Source organism: Pleurodeles waltl, chromosome 2_2 (genome assembly GCF_031143425.1).
Source record: "Pleurodeles waltl isolate 20211129_DDA chromosome 2_2, aPleWal1.hap1.20221129, whole genome shotgun sequence".
NCBI lineage: Eukaryota > Metazoa > Chordata > Amphibia > Caudata > Salamandridae > Pleurodeles > Pleurodeles waltl.
The window spans coordinates 1,139,594,201-1,139,614,315 of NC_090439.1; the positions used below are offsets into that span (position 1 = coordinate 1,139,594,201).

A 20,115-nucleotide genomic window follows, 5' to 3' on the forward strand; every position below is an offset into this window, starting at 1 on the left:
TGTCTCTGGTGGGCCCCCAGGGTCCGGACTTCCTTGGCGATGGCACGCCAAATGTCCTTCTTCTGGTGGGCGCTGACCTACATGACATGCACAAGGAAAGAGGAACAGTCATTACCTACTGCACCGTCGTTGTGATTGGCCCCCTCCCAACTCTATCCCTGTGGCCCATTCATCCCCATGCATAACTGTTCTATGTACTCTGTCCCCTTCCCTCATCCCCCCAGCCCTCTCCACCAAAGCCTAGCCCATACAACTTGCTCCATGTGTACTAACCTGTTGGTCTGGAGGACCATAGAGTAGCGTGTACTGGGAGAGGACCCCATCCACAAGTTTCTCCAACTCCTGTGCAGTGAAGGCAGGGGCCCTTTCCCCAGACGCAGCAGCCATCGTCGCTTCCAGACCGAGGTCACAGCAGCACTAGCAGTGTAGGTCCTCTCCTGTCGAAGGTCAGGTATCTAGTGATTGAAGAGATAGAAAATGGTGGTGACGTCCGCGGCGGTGACGTCCGGGTCGGGGCGCATCATCACCGCCAGCGCACCTGTTCATTGGCTCCTGGGACCCATAGGGTCCAATGTTAACCAATGCAGCATTGCGCCACGCTCTACGACCTCTTACCGCGACGGTGTCCAATGCCAGTGCAGTTACCCCACAATTCCATTGTCCCAGTTTAGAGGTCAGGCAGCCGCCATTTCAGGGGCCCACATGGCTTCAATTAGTACTGCGTCACACATACCGAGGCCTACACTCAAAACCTTTCCCGGATGGGTTAATTGTCTGTTGTAGTCTTGTGTGTGACTGTAGGTACATACCTGGAGGAATGCTGACAGTTTCTTCGCTGTTGTCCTTCTTAGGCACCGTCAGTTGGGACATATTGGAAGATGGCAGAATCCGCCGGTGTACCGACCGCTGGTGGACCTGTTGACAATGGAAGAGCGACATGTCATTGTGACCTACCGGTTTGACCGTGCCACAATCCAGGAACTATGTACCCAGTTGGAGCCAGACCTGATGTCACCAATCCGCCATCCGACTGGAATCCCCCCTGACGTGCAGGTGCTGTCAGTGCTCCATTTCCTTGCAAGTGGGTCTTTTCAGACAACAGTGGCCATGGCATCAGGGATGTCCCAGCCTATGTTTTCCAACGTCTTGTCCAGAGTGTTGTCTGCCATGCTGAAACACGTAAGGAGATACATCATTTTCCCTGAGGTGGAGGATTTGCCTACAGTGAAAGGTGAGTTCTATGCCCTTGGACATATCCCCAACGTCATAGGTGCCATTGATGGGACACATGTGGCTCTGGTCCCCCAGCAGGAATGAACAGGTGTACAGGAACAGGAAGAGTTACCATTCTATGAATGTCCAGATGGTCTGTTTGGCAGACCAGTACATCTCACAGGTAAATGCTATGTTCCCTGGCTCAGTGCGTGACGCCTACATCCTGCGGAATAGCAGCATCCCTGATATGATGGGTCAACTCCAAAGGCACCGTGTATGGCTATTGGGGGACTCTGGTTACCCCAACCTGTCATGGCTACTGACCCCAGTGAGGAATCGCAGGACCAGGGCAGAGGAACGGTACAATGAGGCCCATGGGCGGACTAGGAGGGTGATCGAGCGGACCTTCGGCCTCCTGAAGGCCAGGTTCAGGTGCCTCCATATGACAGGTGGATCCCTATTCTACTCACCGAAGAAGGTGTGCGACATCATCATCGCCTGCTCCATGCTCCATATTTTGGCATTGCGACGCCAGGTGCCTTTTCTGCAGGAGGATGATCCAGATGACGGTGTTGTTGCAGCGGGGCAGCCTGTGGACAGTGATGAGGATGAAGCTGATCAAGATGAAAACGACAGGGAGTCAGTCATACAGCAATATTTTCAGTGAGACACAGGTGAGTACATTTTCATGTTTCACATAATAGTAACTTTCACACGTCTACCTCTATCCTGTACCTACATTTCACTCACTATTTGTTAACTGAGTTGTCCCCTTCCATTTCAGTTTCACTAATGTGGTAACCTACGTGTCAACAGCTTGCACCCTTGAAAGGCTTGTGATGTGTGACATTGGTATGTTGGCCTTCCAATGGGTAACCTTTTTTAACACTGTAATTAACAATACAAAGTTCACAATCCTAGACTGACTCCAGTTTTATAAGTGTTTCAAGGGTGTTTATTTAAGTGCATAACAATGAAGGGGGGTTGTGAAAAGGGGATGGGTTATGGTGGAAGAATGTCCATGTCAGAGTCCCGACTATTAGTCTCGCATGTACATTGCACATTTGGCCATTGGAAGTGGAGCTGGGGCAGTTCCGATTTGGACAGGTTAACAAAGTGGGACAGTGGGAGGACGATCAGGCTGGTCTTATTTCCTGGCGGGGGTCTTGCCATCCTGCTCTGTCCTGTTCCTGGATCTCAGGGACCGCTTTCGTGGTGGTTGTCTGTCTGCAGGGGGTAGGGTGCTGGTGTGGTGGTCCTGTGGCGGGGCATCCTGTCCACTAGCGCCGGCGGAGGTGGTGGGAATTTCATCGTCCTGGCTAGTGTCAGGGGCCCCTTGGAGTGCCACGGTGTCCCTCAAGGTCTTTTGAATGTCTGTCAGCACCCCTACAATGGTGCCCAGGGCGGAGCCGATGGTCCTGAGCTCCTCCCTGAACCCCAAATACTGTTCCTCCTGCAGACGCAGGGTCTCCTGCAACTTGCCCAGTACCGTAGCCATCGTCTCCTGGGAGTGGTGGTATGCTCCCATGATGGAGGAGAGGGCCTCGTTGAGAGTAGGTTCCCTTGGCCTGTCCTCCCTCTGTCGCACAGCAGCCCTCCCAGTTCCCCTGTGTTCCTGTGCCTCCGTCCCCTGGACCGTGTGCCCACTACCACTGCCCCCAGGTCCCTGTTGTTGTTGGGGTGGTGGGTTAGCCTGGGTGCCCTGTAGTGGTGGACACACCGCTGATTGACCCGTCCTGGGTAGGGAGGTTTGGGCCCGCTGGGTGGGTACTGTGCTGGTGTTCCCAGAGGGTGGCAGTTCGGTGTTAGGCTGTGGCTGGGCAAGGGGAACCGACTGTCCTGAGGCCCACGATGGTCCGGGCTGGTCATCAAGATCCAGTGGGGCAGAGCTGCTGTCGTCACTGTGGGCCTCTTCTGGGGGTGGAGTGGTGTTGTCTGGACCCTCTGGTGTGGTGACGTTCCTTCGGGTTCCTGCGGGGGTATGAGTACATGATTATTGCATGTGTGTGTTTTATGATGTGCAATGTTTGGGTGTGCGTGTACCCCAGTGCAGGCATTCCTGTGTGGGGGCTTGTGTGGTGATGGTTGGGGGGTGTTGTGGGTCTGTGCTTTAGTGATGGGTATCCATGCTTAGTTATGTCATGCAGGTCTTGGGGTTGGGATGGGTGGTTGGTGTCATGGGTAGATTAGTGAGGCTTTGGGGTGATAGGGGAGGGTGTGAGGGTGGGGGTGTGCGATAGCATGCAGGTAGGGTGGGGGATATGATAGTTGAAAATTTACTTACCAGTGTCCGTTCCTCCAACGACTCCTGCGAGGCCCTCAGGATGCAAGATGGACAAGACTTGCTCCTCCCGTGTTGTTAGTTGTGGGGGAGGAGGTGGGGGTCCGCCGCCAGTCTGCTGTACCGCGATGTTGTGCCTGGATACCGTGGAACGCACCTTCCCCGGTAGGTCATTCCACCTCTTCCTGATGTCCTCCCTATTTCTTGGGTGCTGTCCCACAGCGTTGACCCTGTCCACTATTCTTTGCCATAGCTCCATCTTCCTGGCTATGGATGTGTGCTGTACCTGTGAGCCAAATAGTTGTGGCTCTACCCGGATGATTTCCTCGACCATGACCCTGAGCTCCTCCTCGGAGAAGCGGGGGTGTCTTTGGCGTGCCATGGGGTGGTGTGTGTGATGTGTGGGGTGGTGTATGTGTTGATGAGTGTGGTGAGTGTTGTGGTGTTTTGTGGGTGGGTGTTGTGTGGGTGATGGTGTAGTGTGCCTCTGTGTGATGGGGTTCTCTATTCTCTGCTGTCTCTCTCTGGCCTTCTTGTACCGCCAAGGTCGTAATGATCCCCATAGTGTGTCATTCTGGGTACACGTATGTTTGGTATCTAACAATAAGAAAGAAAAACATGATCAACTGCTCCTATCTGCTTGCAAAACACTGCTTGAAGGGGTGAAATGGTGTCCCGGGCTTCCACACAATACTCTGTTCTCTGAAGTAAGACCATATAGTAAGTCTTAAAGTAATGAGCCCTTCAACGAGTGTGGTTCCATTACCAGATGATTCTTAAGTCATTCTCATATATGTAGAAGAGGTCCACCCTTCCATGTAGACAGAGGTTCAGTTCTTTGCAGGCCGGCATTGGCTAGGCTGGCAACATAGGAAGCCCAGATCTAATCGTCCTTTGCATAAGAGTCAGCAGGGAATTTATTTAATCCTGGCGCTATGGTTCTTGCTGTGGCCACAATGTTTGTCTTCTGACTGATAACAAAAAATGTCCAAGCTCAGTTATCATTGTGGTGTCTCCATGCCTGGTAGAGCCATCAATTACTTTACAGAGTAGATAGAAGAAGTGGTGTTTGGTATATGAATCTCAGGTGCCGCTGCTTATCTTAGAGATATCACAGTCTGAAAAGCTTTATGATTTCAATTCCTTTTTGGCCAACAACAAGCGAGGTATTGGGACTTCCAGTTTTGTTTTTTACACTGTAAGAGCTCATTCGTCAAGTGTTTTTGTCCAAAAGCCTTCGATGGGTGAAAGTATCATACACGAAGATGGGCCACTAGACAGCAAATGGAACTCGCCTTGAAATCCTCAGGGCGGTCGCTGCACTAAATGGGACCTTCCACACAGTCTGACTTCCCTACAGGCAAGAGTAATTAATGCAAAGCATTAGAAACATGATGAGTACAGTGAGGAATTTAGGATGGGGCTGAATAAATGCCTTATTATGGACTGGACAAAGGGACTTATTCTTTAGCTGTTCATGCACTGGAAGCCAATGCAGGACCGATCAGATCACAAGGGATAAAGTTCAGAAGAAATTTGGCAACAGAAATTTGGATTAATTCCGACTGTGGAAAGGATTTTTAGGAATATCCATCTAAACTGTGTTGCATCAATTAAAGCAAGAACAAATGTATGCATTCGATGTGATGAGTTTTTGGGGAAAGAAAACATTTTAAGGAGTCTCCTTAGTACCGAAAGCTCAAAAATGCATATTATAAAGACTTGATTACTCTAAGGTTCTAAGGTGACCCCAGGATTGACTTTGATATCTTCTTTTCTACCACTGGCGCTGGGGGTTGGAAGGGATCTAATTCAGTAGGCCAGACACCCAAATCCCATAGAGAAGTGAGATGAAATGGATACAAAATCTGTGATCATTGTTTAATATCCACCTCTGAATACCCATACATGAGCCAGCTGTGACAAGACAGAACCTCCACCTCGCCTCCTCCATTTCATTAACTTATTATGCCGGTATGAATAGGAAATGAAAACATAGGACTCCAATTTGGTGGCGAGGGGATAGGGTGGCAACAGAAGCACTTTACAATAGGAAGAAATATCTGACTGTGTGGGATGACACAAGTCAGTGCTCCAAGACGGTAATGTCAGATATCCGAAAACCTGCCCTATAGCAGCCAATGTATGATGGTGGGGAAACAGGACAAGAGCAACGTCATCACCATTGTCCGTTATTCTTAAATCATCAAAAGCTGAAGCTACTGATGACTGAATTCCTGCCTGCACATGTTGTTGACTAAGAATTCTCTTCAATATATTTACTCAAACAGCCACTAGCCACAGTCTACACAGACTTAAGAATGGTAAGATAATCGGAAGCAAGGAAAGAAGTTGGACGGGATAGAATATTCCAAAGAAGCGTTTTGAATAACAGAACAACCATGAACTCTTGATGATGGGCACCATGACTGGTCAGCTAGTCTGAATGATAATTTCCCTATTTGTCAATGCCTTCAGTCTTGGAACACTGAGTTTGGTGGTGCTATGTCAGTGATTTTCATTTTGTTTACACAAGTGCTAATATAGGCTTATAGCACGCTGTAGCGTGATATACCAGCCATTAAAGCCCCCCTCCCGGATTAAGAGCCTCTAACAAGGGAGGAGGCCTTTAATTACCAGCATAGCCCAGCTATGGCAGACTATAAGGCTATTAGAACATTCCGCCACTAGAGGGCGGAATGTGCTAACAAATTTAACAAAGGCCTCACTGAGACTAGGCGATTGAAATCACCTTGTGATCCGTGAGGCCTCTGTTCACCGTTGTTGCTGTGATACAAGCATTAGAATTATGTAGCCTATTACCAGCCATTAGAAGCCGGAGCACTCCATTGTCTTCAATGGGGCTCCTAACATTCCAGTGTACTAATGCTGCACGAATGAGAATTTACCTTAAAAAACAAAAGCCAAGAGGCATCTACCAAAACAGGAAATGGTTTGTTTAATTAAACATTACGGCCAGAAGAGCAGTTAAAGAACCGGGGTCTGAGGACTGTCTCTCGTAGTACATTGAGTTGATGTAGGTTTTATACATTTCTCTGGGTGCAAAAAAGTCATAAAAACACATATGATGCAAACAGTTGTCAGGGAGCCGTAATGCAATTCCAAATACGCAATGCAGGTGGGCCTCGAACTGGCGTGGACACAATGTGGGCCAACGAGTACCTGTCCAGATGTCCGGCCTGAGGGGCGTGTGGTCACTGCGTGTGCCGCCTATGCTGTGTCCTGACTGGCTAAGTGTACCTAACTATGTGTGGCATCTAACTTTAGACTAACTTACTTGCTGACACCTGATACTTAACTTCCCTGACCTCATTTGAATCCTTAGTTTAGCATTAGGGAATTTCCCTTCAGGGGAAACTGAACCTTATTTGATTTTCATATGACAATCTTTAAATGTTTTGCCTTTGTATTTGGTATTTTGAACTGCTTGGATTATATCGAACTATGCTTTTACAAGGTGATGTTTGATTTATGGCTAGTCCAAATGATCAGTTTGTAAATTTGCTAATCTGCTAATAAACCTTCGTGGTTTGCAAATTAGTCCTTTCTGTCATTATTGTGGAGCACATTAATGTGCTTCACTGTCATTGATGTATTGTTGATGAACTGATATTATCCCTCCTTTGCGACAAAGGTCCATTCATACAAGTGCAGCTTGTACTTGAATTTGCGCCAAAGATTTGCTTGGTGTGAATCCCACCCGACGCTCCTTCAGTGTTTTTCAGTAGATGGTGATCTCATTATCAAGTCCAAGGATATCAGATATCTGGAGTAGCTTAACATTCTTCCCAGGATTCTTGTTACTCATAATCATTTAATTGTCTCTGATATTTTTTTGACCCTTTATTTATTTCCTCTTTTGATATAAGGCAGTACAATTAATGCACATCAATGCTTACATCATATATTGTAGAACTGTGCTATATGTGACATTACAGAGGTGATTGTGTTGTGTTTCCACCCAAGTAAAGGGGCTACATGGAAGAGGGTTATCTTTGAACATAATGTGAGTGTGAGTGGTCAAGAAATAGGTGGAAATTGCAATTACAGATTGGGGCCTGATATTTAACAGAGCCGTAGAACACATAAAGTCAGCAATGATAACCAACTCTTTAATTTGAAAATGTATGGCAGCAGAAATACTTGTATGAATAGCCATTAATTTAGCCACGCACTGTTTGGTTCAAATTAGTAATCAGTGGGCATGATGGTAAAATCATTTATCCATGCATTCTTAACACAGGTCATGAGCTTGTTCTCATCCCCCTTCTTCACATAGGTTGCACATGAACCAGCATAAACTGTGGGTGTGAATGGGCAACGCTTACCATCATACACATTATGCAGGGATACTTTTAAAGTCTCCAAGTTTTATAGATCAGCCTTACCCTCTTTTGACAAGTGGGCTGCTGTACAATTGTGCAGATCTGCTAAACACTGGACTCTCCTTTTGTTAATCTGAACATACCTGATCTCAACAGGATACTCCTGCATGGACATCAGCCATAAAGTAATCTCTCCGAACAAAGTTTTAAACCTTTTGTAGGTCTGAAACAATACCTAGTAATACTTTCCCATATTGATAGAATCCTTTTTCAACCAGCAATAATGTATTCCTATTATAGGCTATAATTTACTGTTATCGTGTTTCCAGAATAACCCTGGATGCAAACAGGTGTCACACTATCCAATCTCCACATCACATTCTTTACTTGTAATCACATAGGCCAAACAAGGATTTTCATGTAAGCTTTACTTCATTAGTTCTTTTTACATAATAACTCCTATGCTCTTGATATATTCAGTCGCTGATAGCACCAGTGTGTTCAGTTGTCACTGCCATCAAAATCAAATTATATAATTCATTTGTAATTCACTGAGTGAAATAAAGTACTCCATAGCACATCTGTGCACTGGGCTGAGCCAAGAAACAAAAACATGACTCCCTCTCTTATTAAGACTCTCAATCTACACATCAGTTTTTGGATGATATTCTGAGGACTAATGTGAGCCAACACTGAGAGCAGATCAGAATATCCACCAGAATATCAGTGTAAATTGAGGGGTCTCTCAAGAACCACTATTTCTGGTATACCATGTCATTTGCCTGTGTATTGAGGTTGGGGTGTACGTGAGCAGTGGATATACCAGACAATGCAACAATTTTATGAATTGAACCATGGTAGTGAATGTGTAAAAGAATCCTAGAATCACTGTATTTGTTGTTGATGTGGGAAGATCTGCAATACAGTCTACAATTATAGTATATCAAGGGCTGGATGCTAATGGTAGAGGTTCCAACAATTCTTGGGGTAAATTGTGTACCTACTTTCCTCTGGAACACATCTTACATATTTGAGAATATTACTTAACAGAAATAATATTGGTAAACTCAATGGGTTTATCCTTGCTTATGTACACCTAACTGTAGTTCTGGCATCGTAGCTCATACTTGTAGCCCTTGTGTGGGCATCTCTGTTCCCTAACTAACCTTCTTTGTCTACATGTGTCAATGTCTGTCTCAAGAAACTCTATTTCTGTCCAATTGAACTCCTGTGGAACTCACACTTCTCTTTTTTCATGTAGTTTATGTTCTCATAGCTTACCTTTTTGTCTGTGTCCTCATTCACCATCAGATGTAATTACTGTACCTGGGCGCCCACAACATCGGAATACACTTTTGCTGGATGCAGCCAAGCAGGTCGTATCCTTGCCATGGCTATCCCAGATTATCTAGGATGAGTCTAATCCTAACCTTAACCCTTACCTTCATCCTAACTGCAGCTGCAGCCATTACCCTAACCCCATCCCTAACTCTTACACTGCTCCTAACCTCAGCTCTAAACCTAACCCTTACACTCATCCTACCCCCAACCCCAACTCTAAACTGAACCCTTACACTCATCCTAACCTAAACCCCAACTCCAACCTTAACCATTACCCTTATCCTAACCCCAATCCCAATCCTAACCCTTACACTCATCCTTAACCCAAACCTAACTCTCACATTTATCCTAACCCCCAACCCCAATTAAAACCCTAACCTTGATCCTAACTCAACCTCAGCCCTAACTCTCATCCTATCCTCACCCCAATCTTAACCTCTACATCATCCTAACCCAACCCCATCTCTGACACTAGCCCTTAAACTCATTCTAAACCCAACCTCAACCCTAATCCTAATCTGTGCCTTTATCCTAACCCCATAATCCAATCTTAACCCTTACCTTTGTCCTAACCCTGACTCAACCATAACACACTCATCCTAACTCTGATCCCAACCCTAAACTTTACACTCATCATACCCCAACTCTAAACTGAACCCCTCAACACATACTAATCTGAACCCCAGTTCTAACCAAAACCCTTACACTCATCCTAACCTCAATCCCTATTCCAACCCTTACACCCATCCTAGCCCTGAACCCAAACCTAACCCTTACACTCATCATAACCCCAAATCCAACTATAACCTTCATCCTAACCCAACCCCCAACCCTAATACTTATCCCACCCCCACCCCAACATTAACTTTTACGCTTCTCTTAACACCGACCCCCAACTCTGATCCTTACACTCATTCTAACCCAACTCCAACCCTAACCGTTACGTTTATCCCAACCCAACCCCAACCCTTACGCTTATTTTACACAACCCCAACTCTAACCCCAACTCTAACCCCAACCCTTACACTCATCCTAACCCCAACCCCAACTCTAACGCTAACCTTCAACCTTCATCCTACACCAGCCCCAACTCTAACACTCATCCTACTCCAACAACAACCTTAACCCTTACATTTATCTTAACCCATCCCCAACCCTAACACTCATCCTACCCCAACCTGACCCCCAACCGTAATCTTCACACTTATCCTAATCCCAACTGCATCACCCGCCCTTATATTCACCCTAGCCACAACCACACCCTTTGAAATAATCCTCAATCAGATCACTAACCTTGACTCTCACACTCATCCTAACCCCGACCCCACCCCTAACACTCTTCCTAACCCCAACCCTAACACTCTTCCTAACCCTGACCCCAACCTTAACACTCTTCCTAACTCCGACTCCAACTCTAACTCTAAATTTTTCTTTCATCCTAACCCAACTTAACAGACATTTCTAACACATTTTTTTATGTAACTGTTTTCTTTGCAAATTTTTCCCCGCAATTATTTTCACCTAACACACTTCTCAATAAGTATGCTTCTATCCAAGTAAGAATTTAAATCTGAACAAGAATCTCAGAACGTGACCAGAAAGTACCACTGATTGGAGGGACCCACATCTTCTCCAAGAGGACCTAGAAGAGCTCTCTCTTGGGGATCTTTACTATTTTCATAGCTGCATCAACTTCTTCTTCCACTCTTCTTCTTATTAAATCTGGGAAAAATCTGAATCCCGTAAGCTAAATGCAGTATATATGGCAGTTGTGTTTTTCCCACCCGCAGAGTGGAGTTGGAATTGATCCACTGCCTCTTGGGCAGTAAGAAAAAACATGCTCAAAGCTACAAGCATAGTTAGAAGCACTGTAAGGTTGGGCAACAAATTTAAGCTACAAACATTACCAGGACCCTTGACAGCGCATTTCAAAGAAACGTCCCAAGTAGGGAAGGTTGTGTGCAGCACCTAGTTGCAGGGACTTCCTGACGGTCTAGCACACACAAGCAGGGCCGGCTTTAGGGCGGTGCTACCGGTGTGGCCGCACCGGGTGCTGGCCTGTTTTGGGGGGGCGCTGTGTTTAGCAATAACTTGCGAAACTTGCAACTTAAAAGCACCTGCTGAGAAGTTCCTTGTGTGTCCATCCTTCAGGAAACAATTCAAATGTCAAGATACCTCTTGTGATTAATATTCCTGCTAGGGAGAGAGATGGGAGTTTTTTCCAGCGACAGCTTTGACTCACCAAAAAGTAGCACAGAGGATTAATATGCCTGCTGCAAAGAACAGAACTATATTTTATGTGGATAGCTGAGTAGATTAGTAAAGCCAGCCTTTACACACGCTTTAAAACCAAAAAATGTATGTGAACAGGGGCTATGGAGAGATGAGGGGCACATTTGCCAGGTGACAGAGAGGGAATCCGAGGAGGTTGTCTTGGGGTGGCGCGTGCCAAAAAAGACTCTCACACAGGGCGCCACCAGGGCTAAAGCCATCCCTGCACACAAGCTCACCTTCTGGGAGTGCTGGTTTGAAGATCACTGTCCTGTGCCGGCCAGTGCGCTTAACTTCATGCAACTACCTTTAAGGTAATAACCTGGTGTGGCCACTTGACAACGCTGGAGGGCTAATTGAATTTCTCATACCTTACTTCCTGGAACGAGCAATTCTTCCGCTGCGCTTTTTGCCTGCATTCTGCCTTTTTTTCAGTCCGGACTGGTGGATACAAAAATATTGGAAACAGAGGAATTGCTCACTGTTTCGCATCCACGTACCACAGATTGAATGGATTTTGTCCATTCCTGTTTATGAGCCAGAGTTTGTAGCTCAGTACCTGCAAGCTGAGGGTGGACGAGTTCTTGAAAGGGGATTCTATTGATAGGTACTACATTATTTTGGGAGAATCCTAAACATAGGTGGTAAATGCTATCCCTGCCCTGGTGCCCCCTTAAGAAATGTTCCTGCTTCCGTAGGAATATATTGCCAAAGATATAATGCATTGATGTTTGAAATCAGTAAGTAATAGCCTAAATTGCGAATGAGGTTGAACATGATAGTCACAAAGGGGCAACTTTATATATTTGTTTCATGCAACGCAGGTTGCGGTGTTGTGTGAAAGGGAGGGAGCAGGACAGCGCTATAGCTACAAAGATAGGACGCTGCTTCCTTTCCATCCACTGGCACACCTTCTGTCTGCCTAGAGGTGCACACACACCTCTGCACCACGGCGCAAAGGCGAGCGCCTGAGTTTAGCATAGATCAATAGAAAATATAAATCTAAGACATATTTTGTAACTTTTCACACTCACAATGGAAAGCTGGAAAAGGTTGGAGAAAGTAAAATGCTGGTAGATATAGTTTTGCACCAAAAATTATGGGTGGCTGAATAGTAATGCCATATACCACCCATGGGAGGCACACTTACCACACAGTAGCGCAAAGCAGCAAACAACTCTAGTTTTTATTAGTTTAATGCGACTTTCCATTGCAAACCAAGTTTTGCACCGGAAAGTAAATACCAAAGCCAGCACTTTGTACTGGTTGGTGTCACTTTGGATGACTTTGCTCTGGTAAATAGTGTTGATAAATTTGGCTCTGAGTTTCATTCATCCATTCTATGTGGCTCATTGCAGCTTTACACAATACAGCATGACTGATACCAAAGAAGGTTGTCATGGATTGTTTCACACCCTGGTAATGCACCTGTGGCATATTTGAATGACTTGGTTCTCTCAGTATCACCATCTAATGGCTAGAGAGCCTGCCATTCACATGAAGGCTCTAGAAGCTTCAATGGACCTTCCATGGAACCCAGTGCATTCACTGCTCATCGCCATGGGGACTAGAACACATCAAACAGTGGAAGAGTAGTCTTTGGAAAGCTCAGTGGCCATGCCCTGTGAGAGTGCTGGGGGCTATTTTTGAGGACCCGTGGTGGTAGAACAGCAGAAACATGCCTAGTCAGCTTCATATCCATGTTGATCTGGCTTAGGAAGGTTGAGGAGTGTGTGCTTTTGTGGCACTGCTGGGAGATCTACGCCTTTCTCCCGCACACTTGCCATTTCCTCTCTCGGCCTGGTGCCACAGTGTGTGCTTTTGCCATCTGCATGGCTGGCAGCTGAGCATGTGCTTCCCTCACCATGAGGACCGGCTGTAGGAAGCATGTTGACCAGACTCTTATCGAGCCCATCCGGGAATGCAAAAGCAATGGCTATCTTCTCTCCTCCAAGAAGATTGGATCTGGGGCCTTCTCTAAGGTCTACCTTGGCTACGCTACTCATGAAAAGTTGGTGCAGAACTACAAGTTGGCATCAGATCTCAAAAGTAAACAACATGCCAAGGTGAGGCTGATAGCTCCTGGTTGTGAACTAAGGAGGTATCCAAACCTGATGATGCTTTCTGCACATTGCAATATGCACATGGACGAAAAAGCCCACATTCCATTTTCTGCTTGTTCATAGATGCATTGCATGCAGGTTAAGTGGGGAAGGTAATAACTGCAAGCAGACTTTAACAATTCTTGATCACAGATTAGGCCTCTTTCTCCAGTGCTGTGGCTAAAGACATCTTTTTGAGCATCGGTTCAGTTCTGCCTAGAGTGTTTTTAAAACTAAATTAAATGGGGCCATTCCTTAGGTAAATAAGTATGGGCTTTCAGATTGATATGTCGGATGCCACTGACTAGGGTGTTTGTTTTCTCCAAAAATCTTATTTACTCAGTATAGTACTGTGATGGCATCCATACTTCTCATGATCTTGAGGCAGCCAATCACCTGCAAAGAGTTATTGTAAATGTCCCAGCTCTACTTGTGATCTGTCTGTTTGCACTCCCAAACTGGGCCTTCCAATTTTCTCACTTTTTTAAAATTCTCTTTCTTTCAGGTGGCAATTAAGATCATAGCAACAAGTCAAGCCCCTTCTGAATATCACAAGAAGTTCCTTCCAAGAGAAATCTACTCACTCAACGCCACATACAAGCACACTAATGTGGTGAGTGTTCGTTGGGCGGAGGTGATCTCAGAAGTCAAAATGTCAGTCAGGGCATGGACTATGTTCAAAAACACTGGGAATGAAGAGGCATGAAGGAATGAGTTGGCTATAGGATGAATGAGGTCCATGGCAGACTAAGGTCTATGTCGCCTGGCTAAATGAGCAGTGGTGTAGGCAAAAGAGAGACGAGCGCAGAAATTCGAGTCCAGGGCAGTAGTGAAGTGGAAAGGGGCACAAATCCTATTTACATCGGACGCGCAAAGGGTGATGGGAGGATTGCTTGTGTAGAAATCCACTCCAAGTATGCATAATATACGTTTATTTCAGCAGCAGAGCAATACGAATTGCATATAGACATCCACAGTTCAACTGGAGTGCCTCCTGCATTCCAGGATTCAACATTCTCATGGAATGCAGAACACAATCCAAAACAAAACACAGGCACATGCAGAAGAATGTACACTGGCCTATGCATTAAATTACAACACGTCTCCCTCTGAAAGAAGAAGATAAGTAGAATAAAAAATAATAACATTAAATCAATCAAAAGAAATACCAATAGCAATGACATCCGCTCTAAAAAATGATGATTAAAAACATAACATAAAAGTAAATATTTTTATATTTGTCAAAATCTTTAAAAAAAATATATTGAAAAAAAGCTCAATACACAATGGATGTGTCATTAGAAATGCAGCAATACAGCTGTAGATATTTTGAGCAGAGTAGGAGACAATAAATGCAACATATTGACGTATATCTGGTGTACGAATATCAGAAACGTTTACCATTTTGTTCAGCCACATGTTACTGATCGAGGAAATACTGCTTCCCCCACCCAGCCTGGTTTCAAGCCCCTGATTCAATAGCCTTGATACGAATGCCAGGTGCCCCACCCCTTTTCCCACTTCTTGGTGCACCCCCCCCTTTTGTGTAAACAACCTGTTCAGCCATTTGGCACCAATCTAGATCGGACTCCCATTCCTCCACCTGTGGTGGACCCGCTGCACCCCAGGTTTGCACTATGTTGCATTTAGTTACTCAATCTGCAATCGTTAACCATAACTTCTGCTAGCGTGTCCAGGAGGCCTCCCCGTAACAGTCAGTAGGAGCCATTTTGTATCCAGGGGGACCTCTATCGCCATTACCTAGTCATCTTTCGTACTACTTCCTTCTCGTAGCCCTGGACCGCTGGGCACTCATCAGAGTATATGGAAGAAGGTGTCTTGCCCACAGCCTCTGAGACACAGTGTGGAGGTTGTTTTACCTATTTTCTGATGTATGGGATCTGCTAACAAGCGATCCTCAAGTGGTGCTGCCGCTGGTAATTGCTTCCCTACCGCTATGTGTCTCCTAAGGGCCAGAGATGTAGGTACTTGTATCTTTCAGTCTTTGCCAGTTCGTACTCTTGTTGTAAGTCCTCGAAGTTGGCAAGCACGTGTCTCTTCCATATGTATCCCAGGTGCTCTACACCAATCAGGGCCCATTAGGAAAATCCCTTCAGGCTACCCACTTGCCAGAAGAGGTCGCTATCACATAGCAGGGTTTGGCTGGTTAGCTTGCCTCCTCCCCAGCCTAGGAAGTTAGTGGCATCTCTTCAATGCTTTAACAACCACTTGAGTGTATATCGGTAAGTTCTGTTCCTTCGCTGATCAATAAAGGGCCGCAACCGGACCCCTGTGTCCCATTTCTTCCCTGTCTACTCTATAAGCCAGCTCATTAAGATCAGCAAACATCCAGTCATTAACTACCACAAGCTGTGTCGCCCAGTAGTATTTGAGTATGTCCGGTACTGCAAGACCTACCACGTAGACGCCACACTGGAGCTTGCATAGCGCTATGCAGAAGCTGGTGCCATTCCACAGTAACACTCTTTTTTCATGGTGAATTTTACAAAAAAACTCAAGGAAGGATTTTACATGGTATGGTTTCAGGAATGAATAAGAGGCGGAGGAGGGACTTCAATTTAAATAGTCCTGCCCTGCCCATCAGTTTCCACGGTAGGTGTCTTGAATGGTCAACATCTCTCCAGAGTCTGTGTAGGTGCGGAAACCAGTTTTTGCGCAGGAAGGAGGTGAAGTCTTGAGTGACATATACCCCAAGGTAACAGAAACTGTCCAACTCCATCGGTGCCGTACGTTGGGGGAGGGGGTGGGAGTCGAAGTGCCCCCACTCAAGGGGAAGATCCGAGATTTATGGCCTGATCTAGATATTGGCAGATGGGTTACCCTGTCAAAACGGTGATGAATATCCCGTCCGCCAAAATCTAAATTCCATAGAATATAACAAAGATATCTGTCACCGTTGTTACAGAGTAACCTATCTGCCAACATCTAAATCAGGCCCTTCGCTCCATTCATGCAGTGTCATGAGTTCTCCTCAAAGATATTGAAAATTTGAAGTATTCTGGCAATGGAAAGGGTGGGCTGTGTGATATAAAGTAGAACATCATCAGCGTATAAGGAGATACGCTCCTCCCAAGGCCCATATATATATTTACCCTTTATGAGGGGATCCTGCCCGACCCAGGCTGCGAGTGGCTCTAGTGCCAGTGGAAATGTCATTTGGAAAAAGAGTGAACCCATGTCTCATACCTCATTTTAGGGCAAACACCTGGGACACTCTTCCATTGACCTTCACCCTCGCTAATGGTTCACAGGAGAGGAGTCTCACCCACCCACAGAATCTGGGGCGAACCCCATTCGCGCCAGAGTTGCAAAATATAATGTCACTCAATACTGTCTAAGGCCATCCTGGTGTCTAAGGCCACGAGTGCCGCTTGAGTGGCATATGTGGGTTCTGTCATATGAAGCACACCATAAAAATGCCACAGGTTCAGCCGAATACTTCTGTGCGTTATAAAACCTGACTGATCCCGATGAGTCACTGAGGCTATAGCCTTGTGCAGTCTGGTCGCCAAGGTCTTCGCCAAGACCTTGGCTTCAATGCTTATTAGGGATATTGGTCTGTAGGACCCACATTCAGTTGGTGGTTTGTCCTTCTTGAGAATGACCACAATTGTGGCAGTCCTTTGGTCCATTGGAAAACCATCCTTAGTGCATGCCTCCTGGAACATAGCAAGCATGTGAGCTGTGATTTTGTCAGCCATACAGTTGTACATTTCTATCGGTAGGCCATTAGGTCCTATCGCTTTACCCAATTGGAGGCTACAGGTGGCTGCTGCTATTCCATCCTGTCAAGTCTTCTTCGAGTTCCTCCCGGTCCTCAGTATTAAGAGTTAAAAGGTCTTTGTCTTTCCAAAAATTGTCACAATCCGCTTTCAACATCGAGGTCTCTGAGGTATATAGCCTCTCATAATATGTGGCGGAAGTGTCTGCCATGGCAGTGCTAGTACTCTGGGGGAGTCTGTCACTGTCAAGTATTTCTAGTACCCAATTGTGCTCTCTGTCTTGTTTGTCCAGCCATGCTAAAAGTTTGTTGGCTTTGTCTCCCACGTCATACAATCGGCGATGGATCACCAGTGCATGACTGCGAGCTCTGTCCTCTGCGAGATTACAGAGTTTCTGCTGTTTAAGTTCGAGTTGGTGGTGAAGGCCAAGGCCATCTTCAGTGACCTAAAGCTCGAGGGATGTTATATCATGCTCTGGGCTTTGGTAACATAGTTTAGCCTCTTTCCTCTGCCCTCCAATTGAGGCCTGTGTGAGTCCACGCTTGACCGTTTTAGATACCTCCCAAAGAATACTGTCAGAGTCCACAGTCCCTCTATTGTTTTTAAAGTATTGTTTTGCCCCCTCTCTAAGTTTAATTTTAATGCCGCTATCACGCAAGTGCCATGGATCTATTGCGGGAGGCAGGATATGATACTTGGTCGAACCATTTAGTCTTATTACTGGCAAGTGATCCGAAATGCCTTGGGTTTATATGTCGCATTTTGAAGTTTGCCTGCGTGTATATGTTGAGTGACGACATGATCTATATGGGAGAAGCTGTTGTGAGGTGCTGAGTGATATGTGCATTGTCTCTGGTGGGAATTACGGGCTCTCCATATGCCAGTCAGACCTAAAGTTTCTATAAAGGGCCTTAACTCATTCTGTCCAACCATGGATCAACCACCGCATTCATGTCTCCACCCAGGATAAGGATGCCAAGTGGCATGTCTAGAATCAGGGCACTAACATCTGGGAAGGTAGTAGAATGGAGACTTGGTGGTACATAGATGGAGCAGAATTTAAGCATGAGGCCCTCCCAGTGTCCGACCACAGCTACATATCTACCAAGTAGATTGGTCCATGTACGGTTCAGGATAAAGGGCTACTTGACAAACTCAGCAAACTTACAAGGTGGCTGTACGATCTTACAAGCACATTTCACCCTTGATGCTATAGAATCAATATCATCTTCATGGTCCAACACAATCATGCCACCCGACAATCTGGTTCACTGAAAATCGCTTGTTATCAAATTTCACCAGAAAACCTCTGTCATCCTCCTGTTTGTCTTGGTCATCTACGCACTTAGCTACCCTTTTCACATTCCATACCTTGCCATCCTGGATAACCACACAATCAGTAAACACCTTTAGCACCTTCATAGCTTTGCCAAATTTGGAGATACCCTTAGTCACGATTCCTGGTTTTAAAATCCTCACCCAATGTCCCACTTTGATCTTGTGGGCTTTCGTTTTCCATTTAACATCATATTCTTTGGATGTATTCTGCTCCTTCCTCACTTTTTCTGCTACCTCCTACACACCACACTTCCCTTCAGGCTTATTCCATTTTTCTTTAAATCCCCAGGAACATAAACTGGAAGCAGGATCCCATCCTTTTAACAATTAGAAAGGGCTAACTTCAGTAATAGTGTGAGGATTATGAGATATATCCACAACCTTTCTCTCAGGGAATTTTTCAAATCACCATCTTGTTTGTGTGCTTCTATGATGTTCTCCTTCAATTTTTTGGTAACCTTTCCACTTGACCAGTTTCATCCAGTTCATATAACGCTGTGGTTACATGTTTGATTTTGCAGTCCCTGCAGAATGATTCAATTTCTGCAAATGTTAATTGCACACCATTGTCTGTTAATAAAACAGATTGACAAACTTCTCTGGCAAACACTTCCTAGAAAAACTCAGTCACTACACTAGCTATAGTCTGTGACACCAATTTCACCTCTGGTCATTTGGAATGATAGTCAGTCAAAAACTAATGCAAACCAAGTGTCCATGGGAAGAAAATTAACTGGACCAGAAATATCAAAAGCCATACTCTGGTCTCTCAATATTCTTCAATGGTGCTGTACCCACCTTCATCATCTTCTCACTGCACACACCTCACATTCCCTCACTGTCCTGTCTACCATTCTGTCTATACCAGGCCACCAAAAATAAGTATGCACCAGTCTCTTAAATGCAGGCGTCCCTGGATGTGCCATGTGAGCTAAACTTAGAATAACTTCCTATACTCCTATGCAAGGGACACAATTTCCTTTCTTAAACAGTTAATGCCATTCTATTTCCAGCTCATCTGCTTCCTTGTACATGGACAGTCATTCCGGCTTGACTTCTCTCCATTTGGGCCACCTTTCCAAATCAAATTTTTTATAGCTTGCCCCACCCTGTCTGTTTCTTCACTGTATTTCCTTGTTTTTTCTGAAATGTCCTCTTTTATCACTCTGAACCTCATTTAGTATGAAATGGCGCAGCATGGTGCCACAAGCAATATTGTAGACTGAGCTTCATCATTTCCAGAATGCAGGAAATGCTCCATATTTACAAGAATACAGTGCATCCTTGTGTTTTACCCTGCTCTGGCGCTATATCAGCTGCCTTGGACCAACACAACCACCCTCATGCCATGGCGCAAGGATGCCTGCATTGTGGGGGTGATTGTTTGTGTGTCCTGCTAATAAACAATCAATAATGGCTTTTTACTCCTTCTAGGGGTGCTGCAGAATCTCTGTTCTAAAATTATACTCCTATTGTCT

The 20,115-nt window shown here is 45.5% G+C and overlaps 1 protein-coding gene across 2 annotated transcripts in view; it reads left to right on the forward strand.

Annotated features, from left to right (window-relative positions):
* Positions 1 to 20,115, forward strand: part of LOC138282966 (testis-specific serine/threonine-protein kinase 1-like) — a 230,417-nt gene that overhangs the window by 46,463 nt on the left and 163,839 nt on the right. For both annotated transcript variants that reach the window (XM_069221044.1, XM_069221042.1), the window contains one exon: positions 14,062 to 14,169. Coding sequence is in view for 1 of the 2 variants with exons in the window: in XM_069221042.1 (XP_069077143.1) it covers positions 14,165 to 14,169 (5 nt within the window). In the remaining variant the exon portion in view is untranslated. Of the gene's footprint in view, positions 1 to 14,061; positions 14,170 to 20,115 lie in introns of those variants that run through there.